This window comes from Callithrix jacchus, chromosome 22 (assembly GCF_049354715.1).
Source record: "Callithrix jacchus isolate 240 chromosome 22, calJac240_pri, whole genome shotgun sequence".
Taxonomy (NCBI): domain Eukaryota; kingdom Metazoa; phylum Chordata; class Mammalia; order Primates; family Cebidae; genus Callithrix; species Callithrix jacchus.
Window position 1 is genome coordinate 3,202,822 of NC_133523.1, and position 16,744 is coordinate 3,219,565.

The following is a 16,744-nucleotide window of genomic DNA, read 5'->3' on the forward strand; positions in this document are numbered from 1 at the left end:
AGTTGATGGGTGGGGAAACTGAGGCCCAAAGGGCCCACAGCCAGGAAGGGGCAGAGCCCAGAGCTTATGCCCGATGCTTCCTGGGTCTCTCCCCATGGCCGTGGCCTGCATCGAGAAACATTTCACAGCCACTGATTCCCAAGGAGGACGCGTGGGAACAGGCCTTGTCCCTGGGCTGGAGCGGGGTCCCTGAGGTTCCCAGTGGGGCCTAGCCTTACCCCCATGGCTGGACCAAGGGAGGGCCGGAGGGGCCGGGGGAGGGCGGACACAAAACAGGACCCCAGGCAGGCAGGGTCTCTCCCGGAGGTGCCTTGGCCATGGCCGCAGCCCTGGAATTCTCCTCCCCCTCCTCTTCCTCCTTCCCCTCCTCTTCCTCCTCCCCCTCCCCCCCTCCTCCTCCTCCTGGGCCTTTCCAGCTTCCTGTCTAGACAGCCCCCAATTAGCCGCTCATTAAGGGGGTTAAGCTGATTAGAGCAGCTCTCCCTTCCTCTGGCGGCCTGGGGGCCTTTTCTCCCGGGCGCTAAGCCGGTCCCCCACCCTGACCCTCACAGAGGCCTGGGGGGTTCGTGCCAGCCCCATGCCAGGCTAGACCCCCACTCCATGCCTCCAGGCCTCACATTCCAGCCTCTAGGTTCTGCCCGCTTGGGGCCTGGGCCGGGCGTGCCCTTTCTCCTGGCCACCTCCTTGCGAGGCCTCCCTGCTTACCCAACTACGAGGGGTGGAGGAAGGTGCCCGCCGGCAGCCCGGCTGTGCTTTGCTTCTGCTGCTCGTGTGACCCCCTCAGAGGCAACACAGGTACCATCCTCAGCCAGTTATTACACAGGGCGGGGCAGGCAACCCCCATTCATTCTCTCCTCTGTCACCAGGGCTTCCCCCGGCCTTTTTTTTTTTTTGAGTCAGAGTCTGGCTCTCTTGCCCAGGCTGGAGTACAAGGGCACAGTCTCAGTTCACCGCAGCCTCCGCCCTTCCGGTTCAAGCAATTCTCCCACTCCAGCCTCCCAAATAGCTGGGACTGAGAGTGCAGGTGCCCACCACCACGCCCGGCTAATTTCTGTGTTTTTAGTAGAGCCGGAGTTTCACCATGTTGGCCAGGCTGGTCTCAAACTCCTGACCTCAAGTGATCCTCCCCCCTCGGCCTCCCACAGTGCAGGGATGACAGGCACGAGCCACCGCGCCTGGCCTGCCCATCCCTTTATCTACCCCAGGGTGGAGGCGGCTAGTGGAGCGTGGCCTGGGGAGGGACAGAGTTGGATTCCAGCTCCACCCCTACGCCCCCTCTTAGCTCTGTGGCCTTAGGTGAGTGTCTGCCCCCATCCGTCCTCTGTGAAATGGGCACAGCTCCTGTAAGCTCTTCACGAGGCTGCTGTGGGGACCACAGTGCACGAGGAGGCTTGTGCCTCCACAGACGGTCCTCACCCGGGGCGATGCTGCCACACCCACAGGGACACTGGGCAGTGTCTGGGGATATCTGTGGTTGTCACAACGGGGGGTGCTCTTGACATGGAGTGGGTGGAGGCCAGGGACACTGCTCAGCACCGTGCAGTGCCCAGGGCGACCCCACCCCAAAGAACAAGGCAGCCCCAGTGTCTCCAGTGCTGAAGCTGAGAAACCTGTTTACTATGTGCTAATTCCGTGGAAGAAAATCGAGGCTGGGTGTGGTGGGTCCCGCCTGTAATCCCAGCACTCTGGGAGGCCGAGGCAGGAGGATCGCTTGAGCCCAGGAGGTCAAAAACATGGGGAAACCCTGTCTCCACAAAAAAATAGGAAGCTAGCTGCATGTGGTGGCGTGCGCCTGTGGTCCCAGCTACTCGAGAGGCCGAGGTTGGGAGGATCGCTTGAGCCCAGGAGGTCAGAGCTACAGTGAGCTGTGATTGCACCACTGCACTCCAGCCTTGGCAACAGAGCAAGACCCTGTCTCAAAAAAACAATAGGAAAATTAAGTCTGTCCCCTGCTCACACCAGACACCAGAATAAACTCCCGGCGGGGCAGACGGTGTAAACCGGGGGACCCCAGCTCTTGGGACTCACCTCTTCTCTCCCTCCCACTCAGGGTGGGATTTCAATGTGTGCAGCCTCCTGGGACCTCAGCAGGGCAGAGGGTCATGGGACACAGGGTCTCTTGGGGGTCTGTGGAATCCTCTAAGCCAGGGGGTTTTACCTAGGGGTGATCCTGCCCCCAGGGGACACTGGGTGACATCTGGGGACATTTGTGGTTGTCATGACTGCAGGGTGCTCCTGGCATGGAATGGGTGGAGGCCAGGGATGCCACCCAGCACCCTGCAGTGCCCAGGATGGCCCCACCCCAGAGAACGATCCGGTCCCAAATGTCCGCAGGACCCAAAGGAGAGACCTCAGTGCACTGTCAACGCCTAGTGGTCACTGCGTCCCCAGCAGTTCCCTGCCCTGCATCTGTGCCTCTGTCCACTCCACATGCCCTGTGTGGGGCCCCCTCCTGACCCCGGACCCTGGAGACCCAGCATGAGTGAGACTCGGTCCCCGGGGCAGTGGGCATTTTCAGTGGGAAGTGGGTTCGTTTGTTGAGCAGACAGCCTTTTGTTACATACAGAGAGGAGGTCAGTTGGGCGTGTTTGTTAAACAGACAGGAGGAAGCTCGGATGGGGAAGCCGCAGGCCCGTATGCTCCTTACAGTCGCTATTCTCCAACGAGGCCATGCAGGATGCGGGGAGGTGTGTGGATACATCCGTGTGTCCCCTGAGTAGAAAGATGGCCACTGAGATGGACGGGGGACACACAGGCCCGCTGGCTGAACAGGGAGGTGTGTGCCGGGACGGGGGACTGGCGGGCATCATGTGCATCAGACAGCGGGGCCCCACGGGGGTCCCAGGCATGCTTGCTGAACAGATGGAGGAGCGTTGAGGTGGGGTGTGGAGTCGGAGCCTGCCGGGAACACGCAGGCTTATTCATTCTCTTAGTGCCTGGGCTGCGCCCCCCTTCCTCCTGCCCTGCCCTGGCTCCCGCAGGCCCCATCTCAGGAAGCTCTAGTGGTGTCTGCAGGGATGTGGTGGCGAGGGGTGGAGTCTGGGGCAGACTATTTTCATCCAGAACAAGCTGTTCTAGGAAATCCTCCTAAGTGAGCATCTGACAACCCCTAACCTCATGCCCGCCATGGCCCTGTGCCTGCAGGGAGCTGCCAGCCCTCCACACACGCGCACACACGTGTGCACAATCACACACACATGTGCACGGGCATGCACACATACGCATGCATGTTCGCACATGTGCATACACCAGCATGTACAGATAGACATGAACATGCATGTGCCGGCATACGCATGCATCCATGTTTTCGCATCCATACACATGCATGTGCACACATACGTGGACATGTGCATAGGCGTGCACACATGCATAAGTGTAAACATGGCTGTGTAGGCATACACACATGCGTGCATGTACACATTGCACAGACGTGCTCACATGCACATACACTCACAGGCATACATGTGTACAGGCATGCACGCAGCTGTGCACATGCACACAAGTGCAGGCATACACAGGCATGCATATGTGCACACACTCACATAGACACGTGCACAGGCATACACGCACGTATGCACACATTGCACAGGTGTGCACATATGCTCACATGCATACACACACGCGCACAGGCGTACACACGCACACACGTGCCGACAGGACCAGCCTGGCCTCCCTGGCTCCAGGCCACCCTCAGTCCTTCCACATCCTCCTGCCGTGGAAGACTCCCGGGCCTGGCTGCTGGGTCCCAGCTTGGCCACAGACTTCTTGGCACCCTGCCGGGTAGTGGGGCCACTCCGGTCTGCTCTGCCTCCATGCCAGGGCCTCACGAGTGTTCCCTCTGAGTGTTCACAGGCCAGGCATGAGTGGAGGCGTCACCCTTCCTGTCCCCTGTGTGGGTGTCCTGGGTCTCCTCCAGAGCCAGGTGTTCCCGGGGCCTCGGCCCTGCTGACCTGCTTCTGGGATGTGTCCCGGCAACACCTTTGCTCCCACACAGCGTGATGTGTGCAGAGCCATGGGGACAGCTGGTTCCATAACCGAAAAAGCAGAGGAGCTGCACATCCCCCGTGGCTGGGTCCAGGATCTGGGCACCCCCTGGGCTGCAGCCATCAGAGAGAACGGAGGTTCCCTGCATGGTGACCCCATGTGGGGAGGGAGGCAGCAATGCTGGGAGGACAGAGGTGGCGGGGACAGGCTGGCAACGGGGACGAGTGCCTCAAGATGCCTGTAGGTGCCTGTGGAACCATCAGCAGAGGACCCAAGGCACAGGGACACACAGTTTCTCATCAGGGCATCACTCAGGGACACCAGGTGACGTGGGGACATTCCTGGTTGTCACCACTGAGGGGTGCTCCTGGCATGGGGTGGGTGGAGGCCAGGGACGCTGCTTAGCACCCTGCAGTACCCAGGACAGCTCCCTACAGAGACTGATCTGGCCCCGCACATCAGCAGTGTTGAGACTGAGAAATCCTCAGAGAATTATTTGGAAAATAATTTGGAAGCTCCCAATGAGGCGGACAGTGGAAACCAGGGGGGCCCAGCTCCTGGAACTCTGTTCCTCTCTCCCTCCCACTCAGGGTGTGGATTTCAGTGAGTGCAGCCTCCGGGGGCCTCAGCGGGGCAGAGGATCATGGGATACAGTCTCTTGGAGGGTCTGTGAATCCCCTAACCCAGGGGGTCTCCCCTGGGTGATTCTGCCCCAGGGTACTTTCGGTGATGTCTGGGGACATCTGTGGTTGTTATAACTGGTGGTGCCCCTGGCCTGGAGTGGGTGGCGGCAGGGACGCTGCGCAGCACCCTGCAAGTGCCCAGGACAGCCTCACCCCAGAGAACGATCCGGCCCCAGTGTCCACAGGGCTGACCTGAGACAGCCTGGAGGGAAGGTGCTCCAAGTGCCAGGTTAGAGGGAAGCTCAGTTATCACCTTGTTTAGACTGTCTCGGTCCATGTTTTACCTTACAAGAAACTTAAGAATCATTCCGAAAAACGTGGCTCTCCAGGGCACACCGCCCTGAGATTCCATTCCTAGGGTTCCGGTGGAGCCCAGGACGCGGCGTTGTCCAGGCAAGATGTGATCCTTAGTCCTCACTTGAAAAAGCTTCCCTGGGGCCAGGTGCTGTGGCTCACGCCTGTCATCCCAGCATTTTGAGAGACCAAGATAGGAGGATCCCTTAAGCCCAGGAGTTTGAGACCAGCCTGGGCAACATAGCAAGACCCCATCTCTAAAAAAAAAAAAAAGAAAAAAAAAATTACCTGGGCCTGATGGTGCACGCCTGTGGTCCCACTATCTGGGAGGCGGAGGTGGGAGGATCACTTAAGCCCATTAAGCCCAGAAGGTTGAGGCTGCAGTGAGCCACGATCACGCCTCTGCCCTGCAGCCTGGTGACACATAAATTCGCCAGGCACGGTGCTTCACGCCTGTAACCTCAACACTTTGGGAGGCTGAGGTGGGTGGATCACTTGAGGCCAGGAGTTCTAGACCAGCCCGGCCAACATGATGAAGCCCATCTCTACTAAAAATACAAAAATTAGCCGGGCTGGTGGTGCGTGCCTGTAATCCCAGCTACCTGGGAGGCTGAGGCATGAAAATCACTTGAACCTGGGAGGCAGAGATTGCAGTGAGCCGAGATCGTGCCACTGCACTCCAGCCTGGGCCACAGAGCGAGACAAAAAAAAAAAAAAAGGACTAAGCATGGTGGCTCATGCTGTAATCCCAGCACTTTGGGAGGCTGAGGCAGATGGATCACGAGGTCAGGAGTTGGAGACCAGCCTGGCCAAGATGGTGAAACCCCATCTGTACTAAAAATAGAAAAATTAGGCGCGTTGGTGGGAGCCTGTAATCCCAGCTACTCGGGAAACTGAGGCAGGAGAATTGCTCGAACCCAGGAAGCGGAGGTCGGCGTGAGCTGAGATCGCGCTACTGCGCTCCAGCCTGAGCGACAGAGCAAGACTCCATCTCAAAAATAAAAAAGAGGGAAAAAAAGGCACCACCCATCCCTGGGAGGCCCAGGCATTTCAGCTCCAGAGCCAGACTCCACCCCAGCCTCCTCGAAATACCCAAAGTGGCCCTCTCGGGGGCTCTGTGTTCCCGCTTCATTTTGAAGATGGGGTGAGACTGTGAAGGGGCGCCCTGCCATCTCCCCACTCACCCCTAATAGCAGCAGCTGCGGCTCCTGCCGTAACATTCTTTGAGCGGGGCAGTTGACGTTTCCTCGGAGAATGCCCGATGCCCAAGGATCCGGGACGGTTGCGGGCCTCACCCACACAGGCAACCAGGCCCAGTCCTCACAAGCGCCGTTCCCACACCGCGCCCGGTGGAAATTCCAGAGCTTCCCAGAATCCCGTTTTCTGGAAAGGGGTGGACGCGGCGGCTCACCCAGGTAGCACAGCCTCCGCGGCCAGCTGGGGTTTGAACCCTGGAGCAGCTGCTTCCCCACACCCAGGGGCCTTCCAGGGGGACGTGTGGACGGGGAAGGATACCCATGTCTAGTGGGTGAGCCCACCTGAGTCCACCCATCAGTTGTTTGTTTTTAAGACAGAGTTTCAGTTTCGCTCTTGTTGCCCAGGCTGGAGTGTGATGGTGCGATCTCTGCCCGCTGCACCCTCCGCCTCCCGGGTTCAAGTGATTCTCCTGCCTCAGCCTCCCGAGTAGCTGGGATTGCTGGCGTGCACCACCACGCCCAGCTAGTTTTTGTATTTTTAGTAGAGACAGCGTTTCACCATGTTGACCAGGCTGGTCTTGAACTCCTGACCTCAGGTGATCCACCCACCTCGGCCTCCCAAAGTGCTGGGATCACAGGCGTGAGCCACTGCGCCCGGCTCCCCAAATATTTTTTTGTGTTTGAGATGCAGTTTCACACCATTGCCCAGGCTGGAATGTAGCGGCGCGATCTCGGCTCACTGCAGCCTCCGCCTCCCAGGCTCAAGCGATTCTCCTGCCTCGGCCTCCCAAGTAGCTGAGATTGCAGGCACCCGCTACCAAGCCCGCCTAATTTTTGTATTTTTAGTGGAGATGGGGTTTCGCCATGTTGGCCGGGCTGGTCTTGAACTCCTGGCCTCAAGTGATCTGCCCGCCTCGACCTCCCAGCGCTCTGGGATTGCAGGCGTGAGCCACCGTGCCTGGCCTCCCCCTGTTTCTTCATTCATTGTTCCACTGAGGAAGGTGTGGGGGCGGAGCTGGGAGCTGTCAGGGTTTGTATTCCAGGCAGCATGGGAAGTAGTGAGGCCTCCGTCTGCAGAGGGATTCCAGCCAGTGACCACAGAGGGTGGCTGCATCTCACTTCAGCCCCAGGGAGGCTCTGTTCCTTCCTCCTTTGTGGACGAGGGACCGCTGAGCTGAGCGGGGGCTCATCTGTGCACCTTTTGCAGGTCAGGGTCTAACTGGCCTTGCGACCTGACCCTTGCCGCCCTCCCCGCCGCCTTCCCTAGGGCTCAAATGGCCCCCAGGTAATGGGGGGAGCCCTGAGCCTTCCTGTTTCTCTGGAAGGAGAGTAGGCGAGGGCCGGGCTGTGAGACCCCGGGACACGCACTGGCACCCGACTCTCCATCCCCCCAGTCACGCCACCCTGGTCCACCCGCTCTATGCTCTGAGTCTCCGTGTAGTCCTCTGTGTCATGAGCTCGCAGCCTCTCCCCCTGCAGATTCCAGGGGAAGAGGAGGCAGGGTGATGGGGCTTCCTGCCCCTTTGGAGGCTGGCTTTGGGGAAATCAAGGGCTCCTTGGGTGTGACCAGTCTGTGACTCTCATCCCTTCCCCTCCACAGGCATCTCATCCCCGGTGAAGAAGACAGAGATGGACAAGTCACCGTTCAACAGCCCATCCCCCCAGGACTCTCCCCGACTCTCCAGCTTCACCCAGCACCACCGGCCCGTCATCGCCGTACACAGCGGTGAGCGCCACGGGACCCCGGCGGGGAGGGGTGGCAGGGCCCTCCGATCAGGCCTCTCAGCCACGGGAGTCCCACTGGATGTCTGACCATGAGTCCCATTGCTGTAGATTTCTAGGTGGGATAAAAAACACAGAGGTGCCATGGTGGAGAGCGCCTGAGGCCTGGTCCCAGCCCCGCCGAGAGGTTGGGCCTCAGTTTCCCCCTCTGTATAAGGAGAGGCTGCAGCCTGGAGCTTACCCTTCACCTCACTCTCCTCATCCCCCGTCTCAATCCAATCCCTGCATTCCAACCCTAGACACTGACTGATAGACAGGATCAGAAGCTGCCAGTGAGGCCAGGCACGGTGGCTCATGCCTTTGGGAGGCCGAGGAGGGCGGATCATCTGAGGTCAGGAGTTTGAGACCATCCTGGCCAACATGGAGAAACCCCATCTCTACTAAAAATACAAAAATTAGCCAGGTGTGGTGGCATGTGCCTGTAATCCCAGCTACTCGGGAGGCTGAGGCAGGAGATTCGATTGAGCCCAGGAAGCAGAGGTTGCAGTGAGCCAGGATCGTGCCACTGCACTCCAGCCTGGGCGACAGAGCGAGACTTCGTCAAAAAAAGAAAAAAAAAAAAAAGAAATTGCCAATGAGGCCACAGCCTACTGCTGAGCACACAGCAGGCAGCCTCCCCAGAACCCTGAGGGTCAGGCTGCACCCCCATTTCACAGACCGTGAGGCCAATGCTCAGACTGGGGCCAGGGCCTCACGCATCCCCAGAGGTGAGGGGGCCCCACCGAAGTCACCTGAGAGAGGCCAGCTGTGGTGGCATGCACCTGTAGTCCCAGCCACCTGGGAGGCTGAAGCAGGAGGATTGCTTGAGGCCAGGAGTTCGAGGCTGTTGTGAACTATGATCTCGTCACTGCCTGCAACCTGTATGACAGCAAGACCCTGCCTCTAGAAAAGAAAAAGTCACACGAGAGACTCCCAGACAGGCCACAGGGTCACACTCACAGATAGACATAGACATTGGGTAACCACAGGTCGGGCGCTGAGCCGGTCAGTCACACAGTAGCCGTCCATTTCCCCACCTGTCAACCGGGGCTGATAAGACAGCTCCACCTTGGCCGGGCGCAGTGGCTCCCGCCTATAATCCCAGCACTTTGGGAGGCCAAGGCAGTTAGATCACCTGAGGTCAGGAGTTCGAGACCAGTCTGGCCAACATGGTGAAACCTCATCTCTACTAAAATACAAACATTAGCTGGGGGTGGTGGCACACGCCTGTAATCCCAGCTGCTCGGGAGGCTGAGGCACGAGGATTGCTTGAACCTGGGTGGCCTGGGCTGCAGTGAGCCGAGATCGCGCCATCGTACTCCAGCCTGGGAGACGGGGCAATATTCATCTCAAGAAAGCAAAACAAAAATTCCCCGCCTCCCGTGGCTGCCATCGGGATTAAGGGGGGCGAATCGCAGGAAGCATCAAATACTGCTTACGACCTCATGTTCTAGTGATAAATCATTTAGTTCCTTACAAGGACACAGCCACGCACACAGAGAGGCAAACCCAAATCAAAGCAGTCATTACGGCCAGGGGCCAGCAAACACCGGCCCTCCAGCCACCTCTTCTTTCGAATAAAGTTTTATTGGCACGCAGCCACGAGCACGCCTTCGTGTATGTCCTGTGGCAGCTCCCACCCTGCCTTGGCAGAGCTGAGTAACTACAGCAGAGACCACATGGCCAAAAGCCAAAAATATTTACTATCCAGCCAGAGGCTGGGGAGGCGGGGGAGTGACTGCTATAAATAGTGAAAATACTAAAAATCACGGGCTGAACTGGGCAGAAGAAGGAAAAGGCAGGTATCGCAGTGGAGTACTACTCAGCCGTGAAGAGGAGCGGGGCTCTGACGCGGGCCACAGCTCAGACGCACTTTGAGGACGTCCCGCTCAGCAGGAGGCGCCAGACACAAAAAGCCACACTGTGTGATCCCATTTCTATGAAGCGTCCAGGACAGGCCAAGCCGCAGAGACAGGGAGGGGATGTGTGGGTGTCGGGGCTGGGGGAGGGGTGAGGCATGACTGCCGATGGGGACGGCATTAGGCCAGGTGCGGTGGCTCACGCCTGCCATCCCAGCACTGTGGGAGGCTGAGGCAGGTGGATTGCTTGAGTCCAGGAGTTTGAGACCAGCCTGGACAAATTGATGAAACCCCATCTCTACTAAATATACAAAAAATCACCTAGGCGTGGTGGCGCACGCCTGCAGTCCCCGCTACTCAGGAGGCTGAGGTGGGAGGATCACCTGAGGTCAGGAGGTTGAGGCTGCAGTGAGCCATGATCATGCCACTCCAGCTGGGTGACAAAGTGAAATTCTATCTCTTAAAAAATAAAAGAAAAGGCCATGCTCAGTGGCTCACCCCTAAAATCCCAGCACTTTGAGAGGCTGAGGCAGGCAGATCACCTGAGGTCAGGAGTAGTTCGAGACCAGCCTGACCACCATGGAGAGATCCTGTCTCTACTAAAAATACAAAATTAGCCTAGTGTGGTGGCGCACACCTGTAATCCCACCTACTCGGGAGTCTGAGCAGGAGAATCACTTGAACCCGGAAGGCAGAGGTTGCAGTGAGCCAAGATCACGCCACTGGACTGTAGCCCGGGCAACAAGAGGGAAACTCTGTCTCAAAAAAAAAAAAAAAAAAATCACTCTTCAGCCATCTGTAGAAAGAGCTTGCCAACTCCAGCTTTATAATATAGGCCGTGGGCCCAGATGGGCTGGATTCAGATGCGAGGTCTGCCGACTGATGCTGTGTGGCCCTGGACAGGTGGCACATACCCCGAAGGCCACTCTGTCATCCTCTGTTAAAAGACGGGGCCGGGCGCAGTGGCTCACACCTGTAATCCCAGCACTTTGGAAGGCCAAGGCAGGCAGGTCACTTGAGGTCGGGAGTTCGAGACCAGCCCGGCCGATATGGTGAAACCCCGTCACTACTAAAATAAAAAAAATTAGCTGGGCGTGGTGGCAGGCACCTGTCATCCCAGCTACTTGGGAGGCTGAGGCAGGAGAATCGTTTGAACCCAGGAGTGGAGTTTGCAGTGAGCTGAGGTCGCACCACTAAACGTTAGCTTCAGCGACAGAGCGAGACTGTCTCAAAAAAAAAAAAAGGCCAGCCGGGCTCAGGGGCTCACACCTGTCATCCCAACACTTTGGGAGGCTGAGGAGGGAGGATCGCTTGAGCCCAGGAGTTTGAGACCCTCCTGGCAGACATAGCAAAACCCCTACCTCTGTAAAACTGAAACACGAGGAGAATATCACAGCCCCATTGGGGCTGAGGTGGGAGCCGGGGAATTTGGGGGGAATGTGGTCGGTGCTGCTGGGTTTATTTGGTTGTTGGTGCTATTATTACTAAACCCACTTGAGGAGGAGGGAGAATAAATAAATAAATGAACGTACTCAGATGCAGGCAGGAACCTCAGTCACACAGTCACAGAGCAGACCGGCCGGGCCCCCCCCCCCGTAACCCCCGCCTCCCACTGTCTCCGCAGGGATCGCCCGGAGCCCCCACCCGTCCTCTGCTCTGCATTTCCCCACGACATCCATCCTGCCCCAGACGGCCTCCACCTACTTCCCCCACACGGCCATCCGCTATCCGCCTCATCTCAACCCCCAGGACCCGCTCAAAGATCTCGTCTCGCTGGCCTGCGACCCATCCAGCCAGCAACCTGGACCGGTGAGTCAGGCAGGGTGCGTCCGGGCCTCTCCTGGCAGCTCCAGGTGACCTCCGGGGGCCGCGTGCTCACACGAACGCACAACCTCTGCTTTAAAGGGTCCCGGAGACTCGGTTCTGAAATCCCCTCCTCCGTAGGGCTGGGAGGCAGCCGGATTGGGTAAGAATTGAGATGCTTTCCTACGTGAGGGTTTCAGACGAGGCGTGTCGAACCCCGTGGGGTCTGGGTGGCCTGTGCAGGTCCCAGCAACGGCGTGGGTCGTCCTCGGGTTAACAAGGCAGAAAGGGACCAGGCCTAGCGGCTCACGCCTGTGATCCCAGCACTTCAGGTGGCCAAGGCGGACTGAATAAGCGCAGCTTTTAACACCAGCCTGGGCAACAGAGCGTGACCCCGGTTTCTACAAAAATACTTAAAATTAGCCAGGCGTGGTGGTGTGCGCCTGTAGTCCCAGCTACTGAAGAGGCTGAGGTGGGAGGATCGCTTGAGCCTGGGAGGTGGAGGCTGCCGTGAGCTGTGATTGTGCCACTGCACCCCAGCCTGGGTGACAGAGCAAGACCTTATCTCAAAAAGAAAAAATCCCTGGTGGTCTAGTGGTTAGGATTCAGCAGAAAAAGAAAGAAAGCAAGAAAAGGGCAGGAAGAAATTAATTGCCAAAAAACTACCAAACTCGGTTGAAGCGAGCCGGCTGTTGCCAGACTTCCACAGGAAGCTTTGGGTGTCAGAGGTTTTTGGACTTTGGAACCACGGGCCAGGCCGTGGGCGATGGAGGAGCACGCGGAGGACTTGCTGTGAGGAGGCGTGGCGCTGTTTGGAAGGAAATCGGTTGAGTTGCTGTGCAGGGGGCTTACGGGGGAGAGGCAGTGAGCGAGGCCCCAGCAGTGCCGGGCTTCGAGTGACACCGGGAAGCGGGTGTCACCAGGCCCCTCAGACCCACCAAACCCGTCACGGCCACACCCGCGCCCTGGCCCCCCAGCCTGCTAGCTTCCCCGCCTGGGCCGTGCACAGAGCCGGGGGCGGCCGGCGCCAGCAGACGAGGCAGAGGGGAGCCCACTCCTTAACCATGTGTCTCTCTGTTCCCCCAGTTAAATGGAAGTGGTCAGCTCAAAATGCCCAGCCACTGCCTTTCCGCTCAGATGCTGGCTCCTCCGCCCCCGGGGCTGCCACGGCTGGCGCTCCCCCCTGCCACCAAACCCGCCACCACCTCCGAGGGAGGAGCCACGTCGCCGACCTCGCCCTGTAAGCACGTGGGAAGCGGTGCCCTGGTGGGGCGGACATCCGCAGGGAGGCCTGTCCTCTCCCCAGCCCCACTGCCAGGTCAGAGGTCAGGCCCAGCCCTGCAGGACCTGGCGAGTTTGGTGGGTCTCCGGAGAGCAGCCCAGGGGCCGTGTGGTCTGGCCACGTAGGGCCGAGGCAGCCTTAGGGGCTGGCAGGACCAAGCCACGGCCCAGGGTGAGAGTCCAGGGTCTGTCCCCTTTGCTGAGTAGCCTGGGGGAGCCCAGTGCCCGCCGCGGGCTGCTGAAAACCTTCCCTGGTGTGTCAGGAAGCTGACGGTGGACACAGATCTCAGATGGCAGCCCAGGGGCCAGACTCGACCCCCAGACTGGTCTTTCGTTTGTGGAAAAGGAGAATCAGTGTGATCGTTTTAAAATCAGGACGTTTCACATAAAATTTTCTGGAGTTCTGGCTTCTTGGGGAGAAATGAGCCACATCAGGCCCAGTTCCTTTGGGTGACCTGGCTGGAGCACACCTTTAGATAAGACCCTCTTCACCTGCCACCTCACCCGGAAGCCCCTGGGTCGGTGGCCGCTGCAGCTTCTAGACTTTTCCACTCTCTGGATTTGGTTCTGGATGGCCGCTGGACGGCCCCTCGGTCCTGGGATCCCAGCGTGTGTATACCGTAGACACTTAATAGATACAGGACACCACGTAGGATCCATGTGGAGTTCGTCTGCAGCAGCTCTGCCTGCAGACTCTCCCTGCAACCCCTCTGCAGGCTTGGCTGGGTCACCCACCCTCACAGGCCGCCAGACATCTCAGGGCCTGGAGACCTCTCCCCCTGGAGAGGACTCCATCTTCCCCTCACCCCTCTTTTTGAACATCTCTGTCCCTCACTCTCCAAGTGGGACCCCCACAGCCCTCTTGAGCAGTTGGTGGCCCCGGCTCCTTCTAGGCGTCCTTGGCTCCTCTTCCCCTGCCCCGGCGTTCCTTTTCCTGTCCCCACTGCCTGCCAGAACCGGGGCTGCCAGCTGGTAAAAACTGGCTTCTGATTACTGGCTGGAGGGGGTCAGTCCCAAATCCACCCTGGGCTGGAATCCCACCTCTGCAGCTCTCTCCCGGTGTGACCTCAGGCAGGCATCTTCCCCTCTCTGAGCCTCAGCTTTCTCAGCTGCAAAATGGGTCCACCTTGGTGCCCACTTCACAGGGTGGTGGGGAATAAGCTGGTGACATGGGTCAGGGAGGACATTCTGTGTGGCGTCCGATGCTGTGCTGTGTCAGGTGGCTGTGGTAATTCTCACCAGCCGTCTCTGCCTGCTCCTCTGTGAAATGGGAGCACTGACTGCATAGGATTCGCTCAGGGCTCCATGGGATTCTGCCCACTGCCTGGCATACAGTAGACACTTAATAGATGTAAGATGCCACGTAAGAGCCACTCAGGGTTCGGTGGGATTATACCCAGTGCCTGGCATACAGTAGACATTTAATAGATGCAGGATATAGCATAGTATCTGCTCAGAGCTCAGTGGGATTATGCCCAATGTATACAGTAGACGCTTAATAGATGCAGGATACTGCGTAGGATCTACTCAGGGCTCAGTGGGATTATGTCCAGTGCCTGGTATACAGTAGATACTTAACAGATGCACGATACTGCATAGGATCTACTCAGGGCTCAGTGGGATTATGCCCAGTGCCTGGCATACAGTAGATACTTAATAGATGCAGGATACTGTGTCGTATCCACTTAGGACTCAATGGGATTATGTCCAGTGCCTGGCATACAGTAGATACTTAACAGATGCAGAATACTGTGTAGGGTCCACTCAGGGCTCAGTGGGATTGTGCTCAGTGCCTGGCATACAGTAGACACTTAATAGATGCAGGATGCTGCATAGAATCCACTCAGAGCTCAGTGGGATTATGTCCAGTGCCTGGCATACAGTAGATACTTAACAGATGCTGAATACTGCGTAGGGTCCACTCAGGGCTCAGTGGGATTGTGCTCAGTGCCTGGCATACAGTAGACACTTAATAGATGCAGGATGCTGCATAGAATCCACTCAGAGCTCAGTGGGATTATGTCCAGTGCCTGTCATACAGTAGATACTTAACAGATGCTGAATACTGTGTAGGGTCCACTCAGGGCTCAGTGGGATTGTGCTCAGTGCCTGGCATACAGTAGACACTTAATAGATGCAGGATGCTGCATAGAATCCACTCAGAGCTCAGTGGGATTATGTCCAGTGCCTGGCATACAGTAGATACTTAACAGATGCAGGATGCTGCATAGAATCCACTCAGAGCTCAGTGGGATTATGTCCAGTGCCTGTCATACAGTAGATACTTAACAGATGCTGAATACTGCGTAGGGTCCACTCAGGGCTCAGTGGGATTATGTCCAGTGCCTGGTATACAGTATATACTTAACAGATGCAGAATACTGCGTAGGGTCCACTCAGGGCTCAGTGGGATTATGTCCAGTGCCTGGCATACAGTAGACACTTAATAGAAGCAGGATGCTGCATAGAATCCACTCAGGGCTCAGTGGGATTATGTCCAGTGCCTGGCATACAGTAGATACTTAACAGATGCAGAATACTGCGTAGGGTCCACTCAGGGCTCAGTGGGATTATGTCCAGTGCCTGGCATACAGTAGATACTTAACAGATGCAGAATACTGCGTAGGGTCCACTCAGGGCTCAGTGGGATTATGTCCAGTGCCTGGCATACAGTAGACACTTAATAGAAGCAGGATGCTGCATAGAATCCACTCAGAGCTCAGTGGGATTATGTCCAGTGCCTGGCATACAGTAGATACTTAACAGATGCTGAATACTGCGTAGGGTCCACTCAGGGCTCAGTGGGATTGTGCTCAGTGCCTGGCATACAGTAGACACTTAACAGATGCAGGATGCTGCATAGAATCCACTCAGAGCTCAGTGGGATTATGTCCAGTGCCTGGCATACAGTAGATACTTAACAGATGCTGAATACTGCGTAGGGTCCACTCAGGGCTCAGTGGGATTGTGCTCAGTGCCTGGCATACAGTAGACACTTAACAGATGCAGGATGCTGCATAGAATCCACTCAGAGCTCAGTGGGATTATGTCCAGTGCCTGGCATACAGTAGATACTTAACAGATGCTGAATACTGCGTAGGGTCCACTCAGGGCTCAGTGGGATTGTGCTCAGTGCCTGGCATACAGTAGATACTTAACAGATGCAGGATGCTGCATAGAATCCACTCAGAGGTCAATGGGATTATGCCCAGTGCCTGGCATACAGTAGACACTTAATAGATGCAGGATTCCGTGTAGCGTCCACTCAGGGCTCAGTGGGATTGTGCTCAGTGCCTGGCATACAGTAGACACTTAATAGAAGCAGGATGCTGCATAGAATCCACTCAGGGCTCAGTGGGATTATGTCCAGTGCCTGGCATACAGTAGATACTTAACAGATGCAGAATACTGCGTAGGGTCCACTCAGGGCTCAGTGGGATTATGTCCAGTGCCTGGCATACAGTAGATACTTAACAGATGCAGAATACTGCGTAGGGTCCACTCAGGGCTCAGTGGGATTATGTCCAGTGCCTGGCATACAGTAGACACTTAATAGAAGCAGGATGCTGCATAGAATCCACTCAGAGCTCAGTGGGATTATGTCCAGTGCCTGGCATACAGTAGATACTTAACAGATGCAGAATACTGCGTAGGGTCCACTCAGGGCTCAGTGGGATTATGTCCAGTGCCTGGCATACAGTAGACACTTAATAGAAGCAGGATGCTGCATAGAATCCACTCAGAGCTCAGTGGGATTATGTCCAGTGCCTGGCATACAGTAGATACTTAACAGATGCTGAATACTGCATAGGGTCCACTCAGGGCTCAGTGGGATTGTGCTCAGTGCCTGGCATACAGTAGATACTTAACAGATGCTGAATAC

The 16,744-nt window shown here is 57.1% G+C and overlaps 1 protein-coding gene across 8 annotated transcripts in view; it reads left to right on the forward strand.

The window, feature by feature from the left end:
* NFIC (nuclear factor I C) overlaps positions 1-16,744 on the forward strand; it is a 99,568-nt gene that overhangs the window by 73,242 nt on the left and 9,582 nt on the right. For 6 of the 8 annotated variants that reach the window (XM_078361516.1, XM_078361518.1, XM_078361519.1 and 3 more), the window contains exons 7-8: positions 7,758-7,883; positions 11,402-11,586. In XM_078361516.1, coding sequence (XP_078217642.1) covers positions 7,758-7,883; positions 11,402-11,586 — 311 coding nt within the window. Of the gene's footprint in view, positions 1-7,757; positions 7,884-11,401; positions 11,587-12,666; positions 12,821-16,744 lie in introns of all 8 variants that reach the window. The other 2 variants (XM_078361513.1, XM_078361512.1) reach the window with 1 other exon arrangement.